This window comes from Sinohyriopsis cumingii, unplaced genomic scaffold (assembly GCF_028554795.1).
Source record: "Sinohyriopsis cumingii isolate HCF-2022 unplaced genomic scaffold, ASM2855479v2 utg000673l, whole genome shotgun sequence".
Taxonomy (NCBI): Eukaryota; Metazoa; Mollusca; class Bivalvia; order Unionida; family Unionidae; genus Sinohyriopsis; species Sinohyriopsis cumingii.
In genome coordinates this window covers 317,675-332,199 of record NW_028315923.1, presented here as the reverse complement: position 1 = coordinate 332,199, position 14,525 = coordinate 317,675, and the positions used below count along the sequence as shown (strand labels likewise).

The window sequence follows — 14,525 nt, the reverse complement described above, 5'->3', positions numbered from 1 at the left end:
GTAAATTAGTAATCCTACCAGCTATGAGAGTGAAGAAGGTAAATTAGTAATCCTACCAGCATGCCTACTCAACTGCCTTTGCAGTAACCACAGAAGCCTATTTTTAGCTTACCAGGTTACTCATATCCATTTTCCATCAGGGTGTAAGGATTCTTGCATTCACTGACCTTCATCATGTCATATTACTTGCATCCATTGTCCATGTCAGGGTTCTTGCCTCTATTGCCCATCATGGTCTCAAGTTACTTGCATCCATTCCCCATCAGGGTGTAAGGTTACTTATAGCAATTGTCCATCAGGGTGATAGGTCACTTGCATCCATTGCCCATCAGGGTGTCAGGTTAATTGCATCCATTGTTCATCAGGGTGTCAGGTTACTTATATCAATTGTCCATCAGGGTGTCAGGATTCTTAGATCTATTGACCATCATGGTCTCAAGTTACTTGCATCCATTGCCCATCAGGGTGTCGGGTTACTTATATCAATTGTCCATCAGGGTGTCAAGTTACTTGCATCCATTGCCCATCAGAGTGTCAGGTTACTTATAGAAATTGTCCATCAGGGTGTCAGGTTAATTGCATCCATTGTCAATCGGGGTGTCAGGATTCTTACATCCATTGACCTTCTTGCATCCATTGACCATCAGGGTGTCAGATTACTTGTGTCCATTATCCTTCAGGATGTCAGTTTACTTGCATCCATTGTTAATCAGGGTGCCTGATTACTTTAAAGTCTTATCTATTCAGGAAATCTTAAATTTTGTACCTATGTTTGTTAAAATGCCTAAAATATATTGTATTTCATATATTTTCCTGCTTTGAAATTTGACATTAACAAAATGCTTAATAATAGCTTATATAAAGCAAAATTTGTTGATAAAAGTAATTTTCCACACGAAGATTTAGTATGTCCTTATACATGTATCTGATAGAAATGACACTTAACATCAACATATTCTCCCATTCTTTATGGTTACACAGTTTGTTTTGTTTGTATGTAACTGATTTGATATCAAGATTGCAAATTATAGTTTCTCAGGTTTAATTATATAATGATCATAGATATCATACACATAGTAATCTGTTGGGAATTCTACTATGGGGTACAATTTCAAGGTATGGATTTAAATTCTTGGGGTTAGGGGAGTTTATACATGATTCACATATATAGCTTTGAAAATATGGATTACCTGTACAATTCTGTGACATGTAATTTCCTATGTCTTTTCCAAAGATTTATTTATATGGAGGAAGAGCAGATTGATTGACAAGACTGCAGTAAGGTTTATAAACTGCTTGTGTAATGAAGCAATGGCTAATAAATTATCAATTATGTGTACCCATACTTTTTCTCCTTTATTTCAAGTTGCCCAGAGAGTTGCATCCCATGGCCAGCACAAAGTGGAAGGTCAACCATTAGAAGTGAAGCTATATATACCTCCCCCACCCAGGCCAACTTATACAAAAAAAGTTCTTTTAGCAGGGCTTACCAGCAAAGTTACCCGTGATGGGTTGACCAATTTTCTGGAGGCAAAAATAGGCCTAACCCCGAATAATTTTCTCTATGGTGAGGAAGGAGAAAAAGTAATCATCACATTTGATGAAATGGTTGGTAAGTTAAAATTTCTAAAATATGAAAGGGTTCTCATTGATGTTGCTGTGAAGATGCTTGAAATTTTTAGTGGACATTTAGGTCATCAGGTCAACTTTAAAAAAATAGGTAACACAACATAATTACTTTCTTACCAATATTTACCAGACAGTGATAATAATACAGAATTTATCGATTAGTTATTTATAGAGCAGCATTGACAGCATTAAAATTATTACAGCTGTTTAATTTTCTTTATAGTCGATGATATCTACCTCAGTCGCTGTGTACAAATTCAACTTTGTACAATTATTACTATAAGCTCAAAGTTTTCACTGATATACTGGGATTTTTCAGTCTTGCTACATCCAGAAATAATATTGGTGTTCTGCAACCTATCACAGATCAGATACAGTATTTCATGGACACACTTTACTAAAAATTATTCTCTGATATGATAGTTTTCATGAAAGCAAAGCAAAATGGTTTGATGACTGTATAATTCCTCTTTCTTTTAATGACTGTTTTAGGTCTATAATTTATAAATGAGAATTTGTTTTCACCCCTTTCCTTTGAGCAGGGCAATGTGATTGGACCCATCCAACCAAGAAAGTTTGTGGAAATATCAGTATTTTCATTTTCTTTTTAGGAAATATATCTGCTCTTATGAATGTTCTTCAAATTTGTATTTAAATATTTTAGCCTATTTTATTATTTCTTCTTTTCCTTCTCTCTTTCACCACCCTTCCTCAGTCTTTCACACTCTTCCTCACTCTCTCCTTGTCATGATGATTAGATCTTAAAAATGTGTCAAGACTCTCTAGTATACACTTATGTAATTAGTGAAAAGACACCATCAGGAATAGATAAAAATGAATTCCATTCAACAAAAACCATGCTTTAAGTATTCATGTTTTGATAATTAGTTTTCCAAATGAGTATTGCAAAGTGTCAATGACTCGGCTTACAAGAAAATGTTGATGTGCTTTTCATAGTTGCCAAATTATTACTCTTGAGGTTGCTCATGGCAACCATTTTACCTTTTTCAGGGGCCTAGACTTCATTTCTTGGACCTAATATTACCATTTTAGTTGAAGCTAAGAGTGCTGCTAAATGTCATTACAACTTGCATATCAGTATACAGTGTTTGATGGTTTAAATAAAGAAACAAGTTTAATATTAATGTTCAGTTGCTGTTCAGATCATTGAAACTAATGATAATGGAGAATCTTTTTGTTATTCATCTTTTAATGAGAGAAAAGGATCAAATGATCAAATGCAGGTAGAGATGGAATCTGAGTTGAAATGTTTGTGTGATAGTGACAGCCTTGAAAATAGAGTTGATGAAAATTCTCAGAAGAAAATTTTAAATTTTAAAATTAACACCACTTTTCAGCACATGATAAGCTTTAAAAATATTTAAAAAAAAAAAACATTAGAAATTTAAAAATCTTAAAAATTTTATGATTTAATTTAAGAGTAAAACCAAGATGGAAGTAGAGTGACAGAAGTGTAACCTTGAGAAAGGCATTATAGTGAACAGTTGGTAACGGCTTTTCCCAGTTTAATGGAACTGAAATTACAGATATAGCATTTTAATCAAACAGAACTCCTTGTATAGAAACCATTACTTTAGTTGAAGCCTCTGAATCAGTTATTCTCATCTGAATACCTTTTCTAAAGCTTCAAAGTTTCCAAATTATTAACTTTTAAATGTATTTGCATGTTTTAGCATTGTTTCTCTTAAGTAAGATCGTTCTGAGCTTAATATTTTGTAAACAGTGTAGTCATGAAATACACATATGTAACTCCTTGTTTACAAGCACAGCTAATATTTATGGAAATTTATGGAAATGTAAATTGGATATTCATGGGTAAGTTTGATTCTTGCTTTAATCTAAAGTTTAATGGGATCATTAGAGCATTGAATCAGTCCGTATTCTAAAATACAAATCCTGTTGCAGAATTGTCTAGATAAATGTAACATTCGTTTGGTAAAGATTAGAAGACTTACTTTTCTTTTCAATACTGTGATCTTCCAGGGTTCTTCCTCCACCAAAATATACAAGCTGCTATTTATAGCTTATCATGTGCTGAGAAGTGGTGTTAAGCCCACAAAACCACCAACCACAAATTTCCATCTCGAAAATTATTTCTAATCTTCAGATGATCAAGTAAATATTTACAGTTTTTTTCTAAATGTGAATCGACATTGTACTTGATTATTGTAGTTATTATATTCAGTATATAGTTCTGTGCAATATATACCAATTTATTCTTGTAGCAGTTTTTGTTCAAAATATTTCTTTTTTCTTGGACAGGTGGAAATTCAATACATAATATAAAAAAATTTCAAACATGTAATGTCAGCTACTTATGGATGTTGATATATACATATTCAAAACTAAAAAATACACTTTGTATCTATATATAGTTTCATCAATTTAAAAAAAAATAGTTCATGAGTTTATACCAATGGTACAGTAACAATCACTGAAACCTGTTGATCTATTTCCTTGTCCTAAAGTGGACATAGAGGACTGTTAGACATTAATGGGTGTGTAATGTACCATTCATTGCAATTTGTTTTATTTAAAAGATTTCTCTTCCAATTGGGGTTTTTGGACTTACGTTACATTATAATGGTGTAAACGTTTTTTGTTTTTGTTAAAGATATATTAAAACCACTAATCGCAGGCAGCTTGAATTTGGCTGGTATGTTTCAATGTATAATGACTTGATTACAATTTCACACCATTGGTACAATTTTTTTATCTATTTTAAAAAAAGACTACGTCATTGAAACTGTTTGAACATTTACACACAAGCCACTTGACGTAGGTACATGTAAATACAGTTTGGTATGCACATATATACATGACCTGATTAAATTTATATGCCATTTGAATAATTTTGTGAAAGATTTATTTCATTCTAAAACTTTGGACATTTTTTCTTTTGTGAGGGTATGTGTTTTTTACAAATGCAAATCTGTATTAATTTACGTTAGTCATCATGCATGCAGCCCAGTGGAATATTTGACCTTCCAAACCTGATGTATTTGGAGAAATGCTTTTGAAATATATTTTTTCTTTTCTGTCTGAATTAGATTTTCAAAAACTTGAAGAAGCCTGCAAGAAGCGAGCTCTGGAGGGCAGTCATCTCCAGCCATCAAAAGTTCACGTTTCAAACTGTATCTTAGTCCTTAATCTCAAGATTACCACAACTGAGGACACGATTGAGTTGTACTTTGAAAATGAGAAACGGTCTTGGGGAGGACCTGTTGAGAAAGTTGAATTCCACAGAGATGAAGAATACTGCCTGGTGTATTTTGAGGATCATACCAGTAAGATATCTTTTATCATGACTGGTATTTGTACCATCTGGAAGACATTGATTTTCTGTTAACCAATTCTTTTATTAATTAATTTTATTAAGATACAGCAAATCTTGTAGTTTTGTATCTATAGTAACACTCTTTAAAATATAGTGAAACAAAAACTGGAATTTCAGGAATTTTAATAACTTTTGTAAGAGAAAATATTATGCAGTATCTTCAAATATGCATTTTGAGACATTTTAAAATTATTTTTTGAAGTTATTACGTGCAGTTACATCACAATTAAGCCAAGTATTTTTATTTTTAGATTTGAATCATATTACTGTCTCTTGTAGTTTATGAGTGTATGATAGTTCAAGGTAGTGAATGTGTGATAGTAATCACAAGATATGTGATCCTGGCCTGAACAGACTGTATCTGCATTGAGAACTTACCAATATCAGTACTGGAATAATATGGAAAAACTGAACCCACATGTGGACTGATTACTTCAAGCCAGTACATTTTGATCCCATCTCTTGAGCAAGTAGTGATGTCATAGAATTCATTCCTTGTTTTAATTATTAATTTCATTGACCCTAGTCAACATGTTCAGTACCATCTAGCACCTGAACATTTTGGGATTGCATCATTTTTGTTTCACTTCGTTTCTCCCCCAGGCTTTGGTTTGGCTTTCTTTAGCATTTCAGTGAAAGCCAGTATGGACAATATGAGAGATGCTTTAAGATATATTAATTTAGCTTTGGAACTTGATGATGCCCAGTTTTAATTGAGGAAAAGAGTATTTCAGGCATTTAGTTATCCTACTTGTTTGTCGGTGTGTGTACAGGATAATGCTATTAATTTGCACTACACTATTTAAGATGTGTATCAGTAATTTTGAGGGTGTTTAAATATACTCAAGTCTCAGACTTCATAAGCACCAGTTAGATGTGAGACTAGACATTAGCTTCATTATGGTCAAGTGGAGAGAGGCCTGAATAATTAAGTAAAGCAGGAGCTGTGTTCCTTTGAAAGTCATAGACATAGACTAGACATGTGATTATAGACTATAGACAACCCTGTACATGTGTTTGTAGACTGTAGACAACCATAGACATGTGATTATAGACTATGGACAACCCTGTACATGTGTTTGTAGACTGTAGACAAAAATAGACATGTGATTATAGACTTTAGATAACCATGTACATTTGTTTGTAGACTGTAGGCAACCATGGACATGTGATTATTTTGATGATTGAAATAATGACGTTTTTATCTCAGATATAGAGATTTATTGTCATAGAGATAAACTTTTTACATTTAAAGAGAATCAAAGAGATAAATGTTTTACATTTAAATTGGTAACAAAATTACCATGTCCTAAAGCAATTAGAGTATGTTAAATATTTATTGCATAGGCAGACTTAGGGGTCTTATATAAATACACTTTTTCTGTGTTTGATTTAAAATGGATATGTAGGATAGCAATATATATCATTTTATTACAATGTCTAAGTACCAGATTTAAATTTCATTTCAGTTTGTGACCGAGTGTTGCAACGTAAACATAAGATAGATGGGTCAGAGCTACAGGTTTCTATGCACTATGAATGTCTGGGACGTACTTCTGAAGATGATACTGGATCTTGCTTCAAGCTCCCCAAGCCAGTAAAACTACAAGGATTAGACTTTGCAAAGATGCAATTTCTGATGAAGTCAGAACTCAATAAGGCTGCCCTTGAGAAACAACTCCAGGATTGCTTCACTCAGATTCAGTGGCCACAGACAGAGACAGACTGCACAACTCTGACTTGCACATTGACATCTGATGTCCAAGATTATAAAAAGAAGGCCCTCACTTGGGCTAAACAGGCTGAACAGAATTTGAATGACTTCTTGAAAGTTATTTCTGTTCATGAACACAAGGTTTTCAAGGAAATTTTTGACACAGTTCTTCAGAACCTTCAGAATCTTGTCATTTCAAACCCTGATGGTGTTGCTTTGTTTGTCAAAAATGCTGAATTATCAATTCAAGTTGTGGGTTATAAAGCTGTTGCTACAGTTGTTGTCAAGGATATAGAGGATAGTATCAAGAAAGCAGAGGCTGACTTTGACAGGAAGAAGAAACAAACCAAAGAGTCATTGACCAATTTGAAATTTCACCAGTTGAAACTACTGCTTGCCCAGAAATATCCAAACAAAATGGAACAACAATTTAATGGATTAAAGGTCAAAATAAACCTAAATAAGAATGAGATTGTGTTTGAAGGTCTCATGGAAGATATTAGGACTGCACAGGTTGCTATGTATGAAGCAGTACACAATGCTGCAGTGTCAAAATTGAACAACATACCTGACGGGCGTTTGTTTCTGTATAAATCAAAAGAGGTTAAGGATTATATTGTTGCCAAATTAAAGAGCAAGAAACTGGTTGGGGTTTGGGAAGTAGAGAATACTGGCTTAAATATCTATGCCAATTCAGATGAAGTTGTTGTACAGTGTACTCACATCATTGATGACAGTGTGAAAGAACATCGAAAAGACTTGGAACCACCCCTGAGATCTGTGGTGCAATCACAACAGTGGAATGACAAGATGAAAGACCTTGACAAGCAGTATCAGGGAAAACTTCATGTAGTATTGGCCCCCGATTTCTCAAAACTTTGCCTTTATTTTACAGATGACATTTTGGGTGTAATTATGGAAGAGGTTACTGATTTTCTGTCACGAAACACAGTTTTAGAGAAGCTAGTTACCTGCAACAGTGGCATTGTTGAGTTGATTGAGAAAAAAAATAAGCCTGAGCTTGATAAAATTGCAAAGGATATGGCACATTATTATGTACAGATTATCAGCCAGTCAAAAGGAGGATTTCTTGTTCGTGGCAATCAAGAAGGCATCAATCAGGCTACTTATAGACTGCAGGAACTTATTAATAAGGTCAAACATCGTGAACATGACTTGCAAAAACCTGGCATTACTGGGTATATGGAGGGCAAAGGACAAGAGCATATTAACACAGTGGAGAACCAGGTTCCATGTGTGATCCGTTTAAGGGGAAAGGAGGAGTACAACTTAGGAGAGAATAAAGAGGATACAGGCAATTTTGGTATGTATATAGTGTGAATTCCAGTCATGGATCACAGCTAGGTCCTTTTAGGCACCTGAATTGAAATGTTTCTCTCATTCAGGGTCCAGATTAAGAAAATCATACCGTCATACGTGTTATATTGACAACCTGCACATAAAAGATACTTGTGTATAATAATCAAGTTTGATAGCTGTAATTTATACATATATAAAAAAGAGTACATACAGATAATTATTTTTTTCATTGTTTGAGTTTAAAGAAATGTCCTTCCCTGAATAAATTTGGTGTTCATTATGTTTTAATTTACAAGTAAATGACTGCAGTGAGATTACCAGATTTTTGAAAATTCATGCATACAGAAAGAGGAGGAGATATATATTCCTTGTAACACCAGAATGAATGAATGACTGAATGAATGACTGAATGCTTATATTCATCATTTTCTCAAGCATACCTCAATTTCTGGCAAATAAATTTCATGATCACATTACACTAGGATAACATTCCATGCTACCTGCATATCCAGCCCTCCTGGAAAGACAAAATGTCTTTCATTGTTTATATTGTATAGTCAGAAAGAAGCAACTATTACAGGTTAACCCCCCTCTCTACCTGGCAGGTGGCCACTGTTATACCTGATTGTAATTAATTTAGTTTTGATTTTTGTAGTCATCCTGCAAAGATGTCCTCTGTAAAATCCAATTTAGTCTTGTACTTAAATTTCATGATGCACATTTTATTTTCAGTGGTACATGCACTCAGAATGTTATTTTATGTGGTGCATACAAAGAATTTTGTAAAAATGTGGTGAATTCATTGATATTTGGGTACATTTTGATACATTTTCATTGGTGGAATTTCCTAGGTACTGCATTTAAGCATGTATTCCATTTATAACTTGTATTTTTAATGACAATTTTGTCATTTATTTCAAATTATATATATATATATATATATATATATATATATATATATATATATATATATATATATATATATATAATCTGTTGTATGCACTTGTTTGTTTGTTATTCTCTCCTTCATTACAGAGATAACAAGAAATCACACTAAATGCAAGTGACTCAAAGTCATTTACCTTTTAAACAGCACCATACAACCATTATTGCACTGATGTGACATTAAGCTAATATATACATAACTATGTTGTTGGTGAGGTCCTATTCAATATTAGAACTGTGATGTATGTTTTTAGTATAATAATTACATCTGCATTATTTGGTAAATGTAATGAGGAATTTCCCTGGTAATTTTTACAGAAATAATTAAATTTATTTCTCTACGTAATTTTCAGTGCATGGAAGTTTAAAAGGTTTTAATTGTTGCAGGTTTTAATATACGTGCATCACTGTTAATAAATTTATGGCATTTTATCTGAAAATAATTAAACCTGTGTCAAAAAGTTTTAGGAATTTTCATATTAGAAATTGATCTTAAAGTGACACCTGTTTGTTTCCAAGTATATGTGTGTGTGATTAGGATTTTTAACGTGGATTTAACAATTTTTCAGACATATCGCTACGATGTCTGCAGTGTGGCAGTTTTATAGTGATGTCTAGCACTGGGGCATCATGCTGCAGGCATGTAGCATGATGTCCCACCCAGTCACATTATTCTGACACCAGGCCAACCAGTCCTAACACTAACCTCTTAATGCTGAGTACCTAGCAAGGCAGCTGTTAGTACCACTTTTGTAAGTCTTTGGTATGATTGGCCAGGGTCCGAACTCATGACCTCCTGCATCCGAGGTGGACGCTCTAACCACTAGGCTACCAGAATGGTGTCCCCAAGTATAACATTTTGTTGCCATTTTTGAACCACATTTCAAGCACTTCATATAAGAGGATCTGCATTTTTTGCCATGAAAATTGTAAATGTATGGAAAGGTAATTAAATAATAAAACGCTTGGTATTGCACTTTGTGCAGTTTTCGGTTTCATGTCCCTAAGATATTGATCCCTGTGAACCCCTTCTTACAGTGAAAGTATTTTTTGTTCCTTTTTTATTCTGTGTGTCTTCAGAGTTGTTGTCCCATGATTAAGGAATCCTAGGTGCAACACTGATTACATATAAAATATCCACAGTAGTGAGAAGTAGTCACTGGTGCTATATTTAGATGTCATTTTTCTGTATAGCTCAATCCATAGACACAAAGCTGTTCGTGTTTGTTTGTTCATTAGTGCTTAAGGAATATCAGCACATGAAAGAGGTATTTATTATAAAGTGCCTTGCCCATAAACTATCACCTGGTCTGGATTGGATTTAAACTTGCATCCTTCTGGTCATGCGTTTATTTGCCTGTCTCAGGTCTAAATGTGTGTAACAGTTCGATTGGATCTACATGCTATAGGTGGGACATGAGGAGTTGTGGATGAAGCAGTGGATTTGGTGGGAATGGAAAATTACTTTAAAACATTGGGATGATTGAAAGTACCAAATGATTTCTGAATTCAGTTTTGATGTTTGTTATTTTACAGGTGAAGTTACCATTGGAGGATCAAGCCCAGTCATCCAAGCCGAGTGCAGATCATATGGTGGAGAGAAAATCTTCACAGCTTTAGGCGATATAACAGAGATTGATGCAGATGTTTTGGTGAATGCAGCTGATCCAAAGTTAGAACATAGAGGAGGGCTTGCCAGGGCAATAGTTGATAAAGGTAATTTTATAACTCAGTTCATACGTGGTGAGATGTATGTGAGACAAGTCTTCCAAACACTTTCTCCCAAATACATAAAACAATCTATTCACATGGGACTCCCAAATGCTTACAAAATTTATACACTGTGGACTACAGAATGCATACAAAGTCTGTACACATGGGACTCGGATATGTAGTAGTCCATAATGCTGCATGTACAAATGGATCTCAAATTTTTCATTAGTTTACATGTACACTACCTGTGTACTGTATATAAAAAGAATGTATTTATACTTGTTTAGTTTCTTTGTCGATAGGAGCTGTATAGGAGCATAAATGCACCCAGGATTCCATGTTTAATAATTACACTGAGTGCTACAGCAAGTTCATCTATGCAATATTAAAACTGTTTTATTACCTGGGCAAAACAAACCCCATAGAAGATGAAAGAAAATAAACTTGATTATCAGGTAAATACAATCAGCATTGTATACATGAATATGCCTTTTATGTCCTTACACCATTAAGATGGCTTCCAAAACAACAGAAGTTGTTGTGTACAATTTGCTTTTCCTAAGTTTTGAAAGACAGGTTTTCCTTCAAAATGAATGGAACTTCGCCAGTTGTCTATTTTATGAATATGGATCAGTTATGACCATATTTCGATAAAGGTTCAGGTAGAGAAAACAAAAATATAAACCATATATAGAATTTAAAAAGCTTTCCTTATTTAATAACATGGTTGTGAGGTATTTTCCACACTACCGAGTGGATTGTAGGGTTATTCACGTAAGAGAAGTATACCCCATCTATAACCGATTTATTCTGTTTTTTTGTCTGAAATTTAACAACAGCTTTATCATATGATGTACATGTCAGTGCAATTTTGTTAAACCTCCCATGGTCACAAGTACACAGTCACTTTGCTCTTGCATTCTTTGTTCTTATTCATAATTGGTACAGATCTAGTCTGTAGGTATTAGGCACTAAAAGTCAAGTCCAATTTATTCTAGTCAGTGTGTGTGTTAGAGCAAAAATGTTTTCCAAATAATTTCATAGATGGATTAGACAAAGACAAAAAAACAAACAGAATCCACCAAATATGAATACATGAATGACATAATACAGTGTTTCATTCTAGGGCAGCATAATACCCATTGCAGTCTGTGTGGAAAGGATTTTAATATTTGCCACTAAATGTCCTCATGGATTCTAGTCGATGTGTGTGTTAGAGCAAAAATCCAAAACACACACATACACACACACATTTCGTGGATCACAGTAAACTACTAAGAGGCATGCACTTACAAACCAGGAACATTGTCTTTTAATTTTGGAAGAGACAAGAAACAGGAAGGACCTTTTTAGACAGTTCTGATGGAGGAGAGGGGGACATTCCAACCCTCTTGTTAATTTGTGTCATATGAAAGGCTATATTTATGCCTCCATTCTGACATTTCCATTTGGAAGAATTCAGTGTCTCCAACATAATGGGAAATGGGAATTATTACATTGCTTTTCATTTGGTGATACGTGGTATTTCACAGGGCCTCTAGACCACTTTCTTTTTTTTCCATATTCCTTATATGTTAACATTCATTACATACATCCCAAGAGAATAGTACTAAGTGGTCATCCGGCAGCTGTTCAACACCATTGCTGCATAAGGCCAATGACACTCTTATCAATCCAGTTCTCAACCTGTTCATTCAAGCACCATTGTCCTGCGTGGAAAATGCCCACCATTCATAAGGGAAAATAATTTCATTCAGGGAATTGTTAAATCAGTTCAGTACACTTCCAGGGATTGCTATTGCCATTGTGTCTAGAAACCAATGGATTGTGGCCTTCTCAGGATCAATTATTCTTCATTTCCTCTCATGATGGAGAAGAAATATTGATCAATTACAATGCCATTAATGCCTGGTAGTGGCAAGATCATAACAAATAAATACCAGTTTAACAAGTCTTGTCAAGTGGAATTCATTATTTATCTTTGTTTCAATTAGTAACAGCAAATAGTATGTGTGCACATGATAACCCAAACTATATTGTAGCAACTACAAGTAAAACCCATGTGTCTTAGCCAACAACGAACAACTTTAGTATTCATACACAAACATACAGATTGCTCAATGTCCTTTTCTGGTTTGCAGAACAGTCCATTGCAGTCAAAACTGTGTCATTTGCATCCAGTATTTACAGTTTCTCATTTTAATATTTCAAAAAACATTTTGAACAAGTAAAAAAGTGGAACTATTGTACATATTGTTCAAAAAGATGTAACTCCAAAATCTATGAAATTATTGGGATTATAACAAAAAAAATAAAAGTTCTGATGATGTTGTTTCTCAAAATAAATATAAATCTATTCTTATTAAAAAAGATTTTGTTCTGTTTTGAATCTCTCACAACAACAGACAGTATTCCACATTCACCTGCAAAAGGCAGTGATGTACACCATTGTCTCGATAAGTTGCACCTGGATAACTTGCGATCCCGCTTATAATGCAGTGTCCGACGTGGCTCCTGATTTTTTCCAAAGAAAATATATTTTAAATATCTTTAAAGTGGCTGAACGTGAAAAAATTACGATAAGAATTGGTAAATTAAACCTTGTTACATCACTTGTTTGATCATCGAAAATGGTGATTAATGCCCGTAAAGATAGAATCCATATTATGAAATTTGCAAGTTCTAAATAAGATGTCATATATTATGTAAGTTTTTTATGATAAATAGTTGTCAACACACAATAAACAGTCTGGTGAAATAGCGATCAGTGAAACTTCTGGTAAATGCTAACAGGTGACAACATAGAATGAAATAAACACCAATTAAATATTTTGCTATGTGAAAGTCACTTCTAATCCTTTAATTCCAGTTCAGTGTAAACATTATAATCGCAACATATTCTGTTCTATGAAAACATGAAAAGAGTCAATCGACCATCACATCGAAACCCGTGAGTACTTCTGTGAGAACCTAATTACATGCCAGCTTTGTTTTGATCAACAACTTGGGAAAGTGTTTGTTCATTAAAAAATCAATTAAAAGAGATCTGTGTTGTTTTCTATCAGTTTGAATATGTCGTTTGTATGAAATCAAGCAAGGGATACAAAGAAAAAATTAAAAGGCATGCAAATCTGAGCATAAGTTCTTGTGGTCACTACCGTTATCAAAATTCATTTTATTTGACTGTTCGAAAATGGTTTCACATTTTTATATGGTGGCTGGAGACCCAAAATGTTGACTATGTAAAGATCATACAGTTGAGAAATCTGCAGGATTTTGCTCGACAGCAGAGAAATCAAGGAGTAACACAAAAAAAATAAAAGATTTTTTCAAAATGTGAAGTTATATTTGTCAGGCGTGTCACAAACGGCAGATATTATTGTGTTCAAATTTACATTGTTTTAAATTTTAGACCCATTAAATTCATGTTGGTAATGATTAACCCTTTTTTTTTTTCATTTTACTTCTACCGCAATCAAATCTGTCTATCTATTGTTCGTTTGTTCATTTGATCGACAATGTTCCTCTAAAAGAGAAGAGTGTCGATCTTAAAAAAAATGTGTAATTTGGATCAAACAATAAAACTAGAATGTATCCAATTCAACACATAAATTAGTGACATAGTACACAATGTGTGAAGTGGTACACATGTTAAGCGAATGGAAACCATGTGGAATAATGTTTTTGATGATCTCCTAAATATACTGTAATTTATCCTGAAATTAATGTTGTTCTAAGAGGAAAAAATAAACAAAGTACACCGTTATGAAAAGATTTATTCACAGTTAATCTCAGCATGATTATAAATTGAGTATTCAACACTATAACCTGCCAAACCCCCAAACC

At 33.7% G+C, this 14,525-nt stretch overlaps 1 protein-coding gene across 4 annotated transcripts in view; it reads left to right on the top strand.

Annotated features, from left to right (window-relative positions):
- Nucleotides 1–14,525, top strand: part of LOC149773320 (protein mono-ADP-ribosyltransferase PARP14-like) — a 151,012-nt gene that overhangs the window by 29,639 nt on the left and 106,848 nt on the right. For all 4 annotated transcript variants that reach the window (XM_089946452.1, XM_089946451.1, XM_089946450.1 and 1 more), the window contains 4 exons: nt 1,367–1,612; nt 4,701–4,937; nt 6,457–8,025; nt 10,503–10,682. In XM_089946452.1, the coding sequence (XP_089802578.1) occupies nt 1,367–1,612; nt 4,701–4,937; nt 6,457–8,025; nt 10,503–10,682 (2,232 nt within the window). The remainder of the gene's footprint in view (nt 1–1,366; nt 1,613–4,700; nt 4,938–6,456; nt 8,026–10,502; nt 10,683–14,525) is intronic.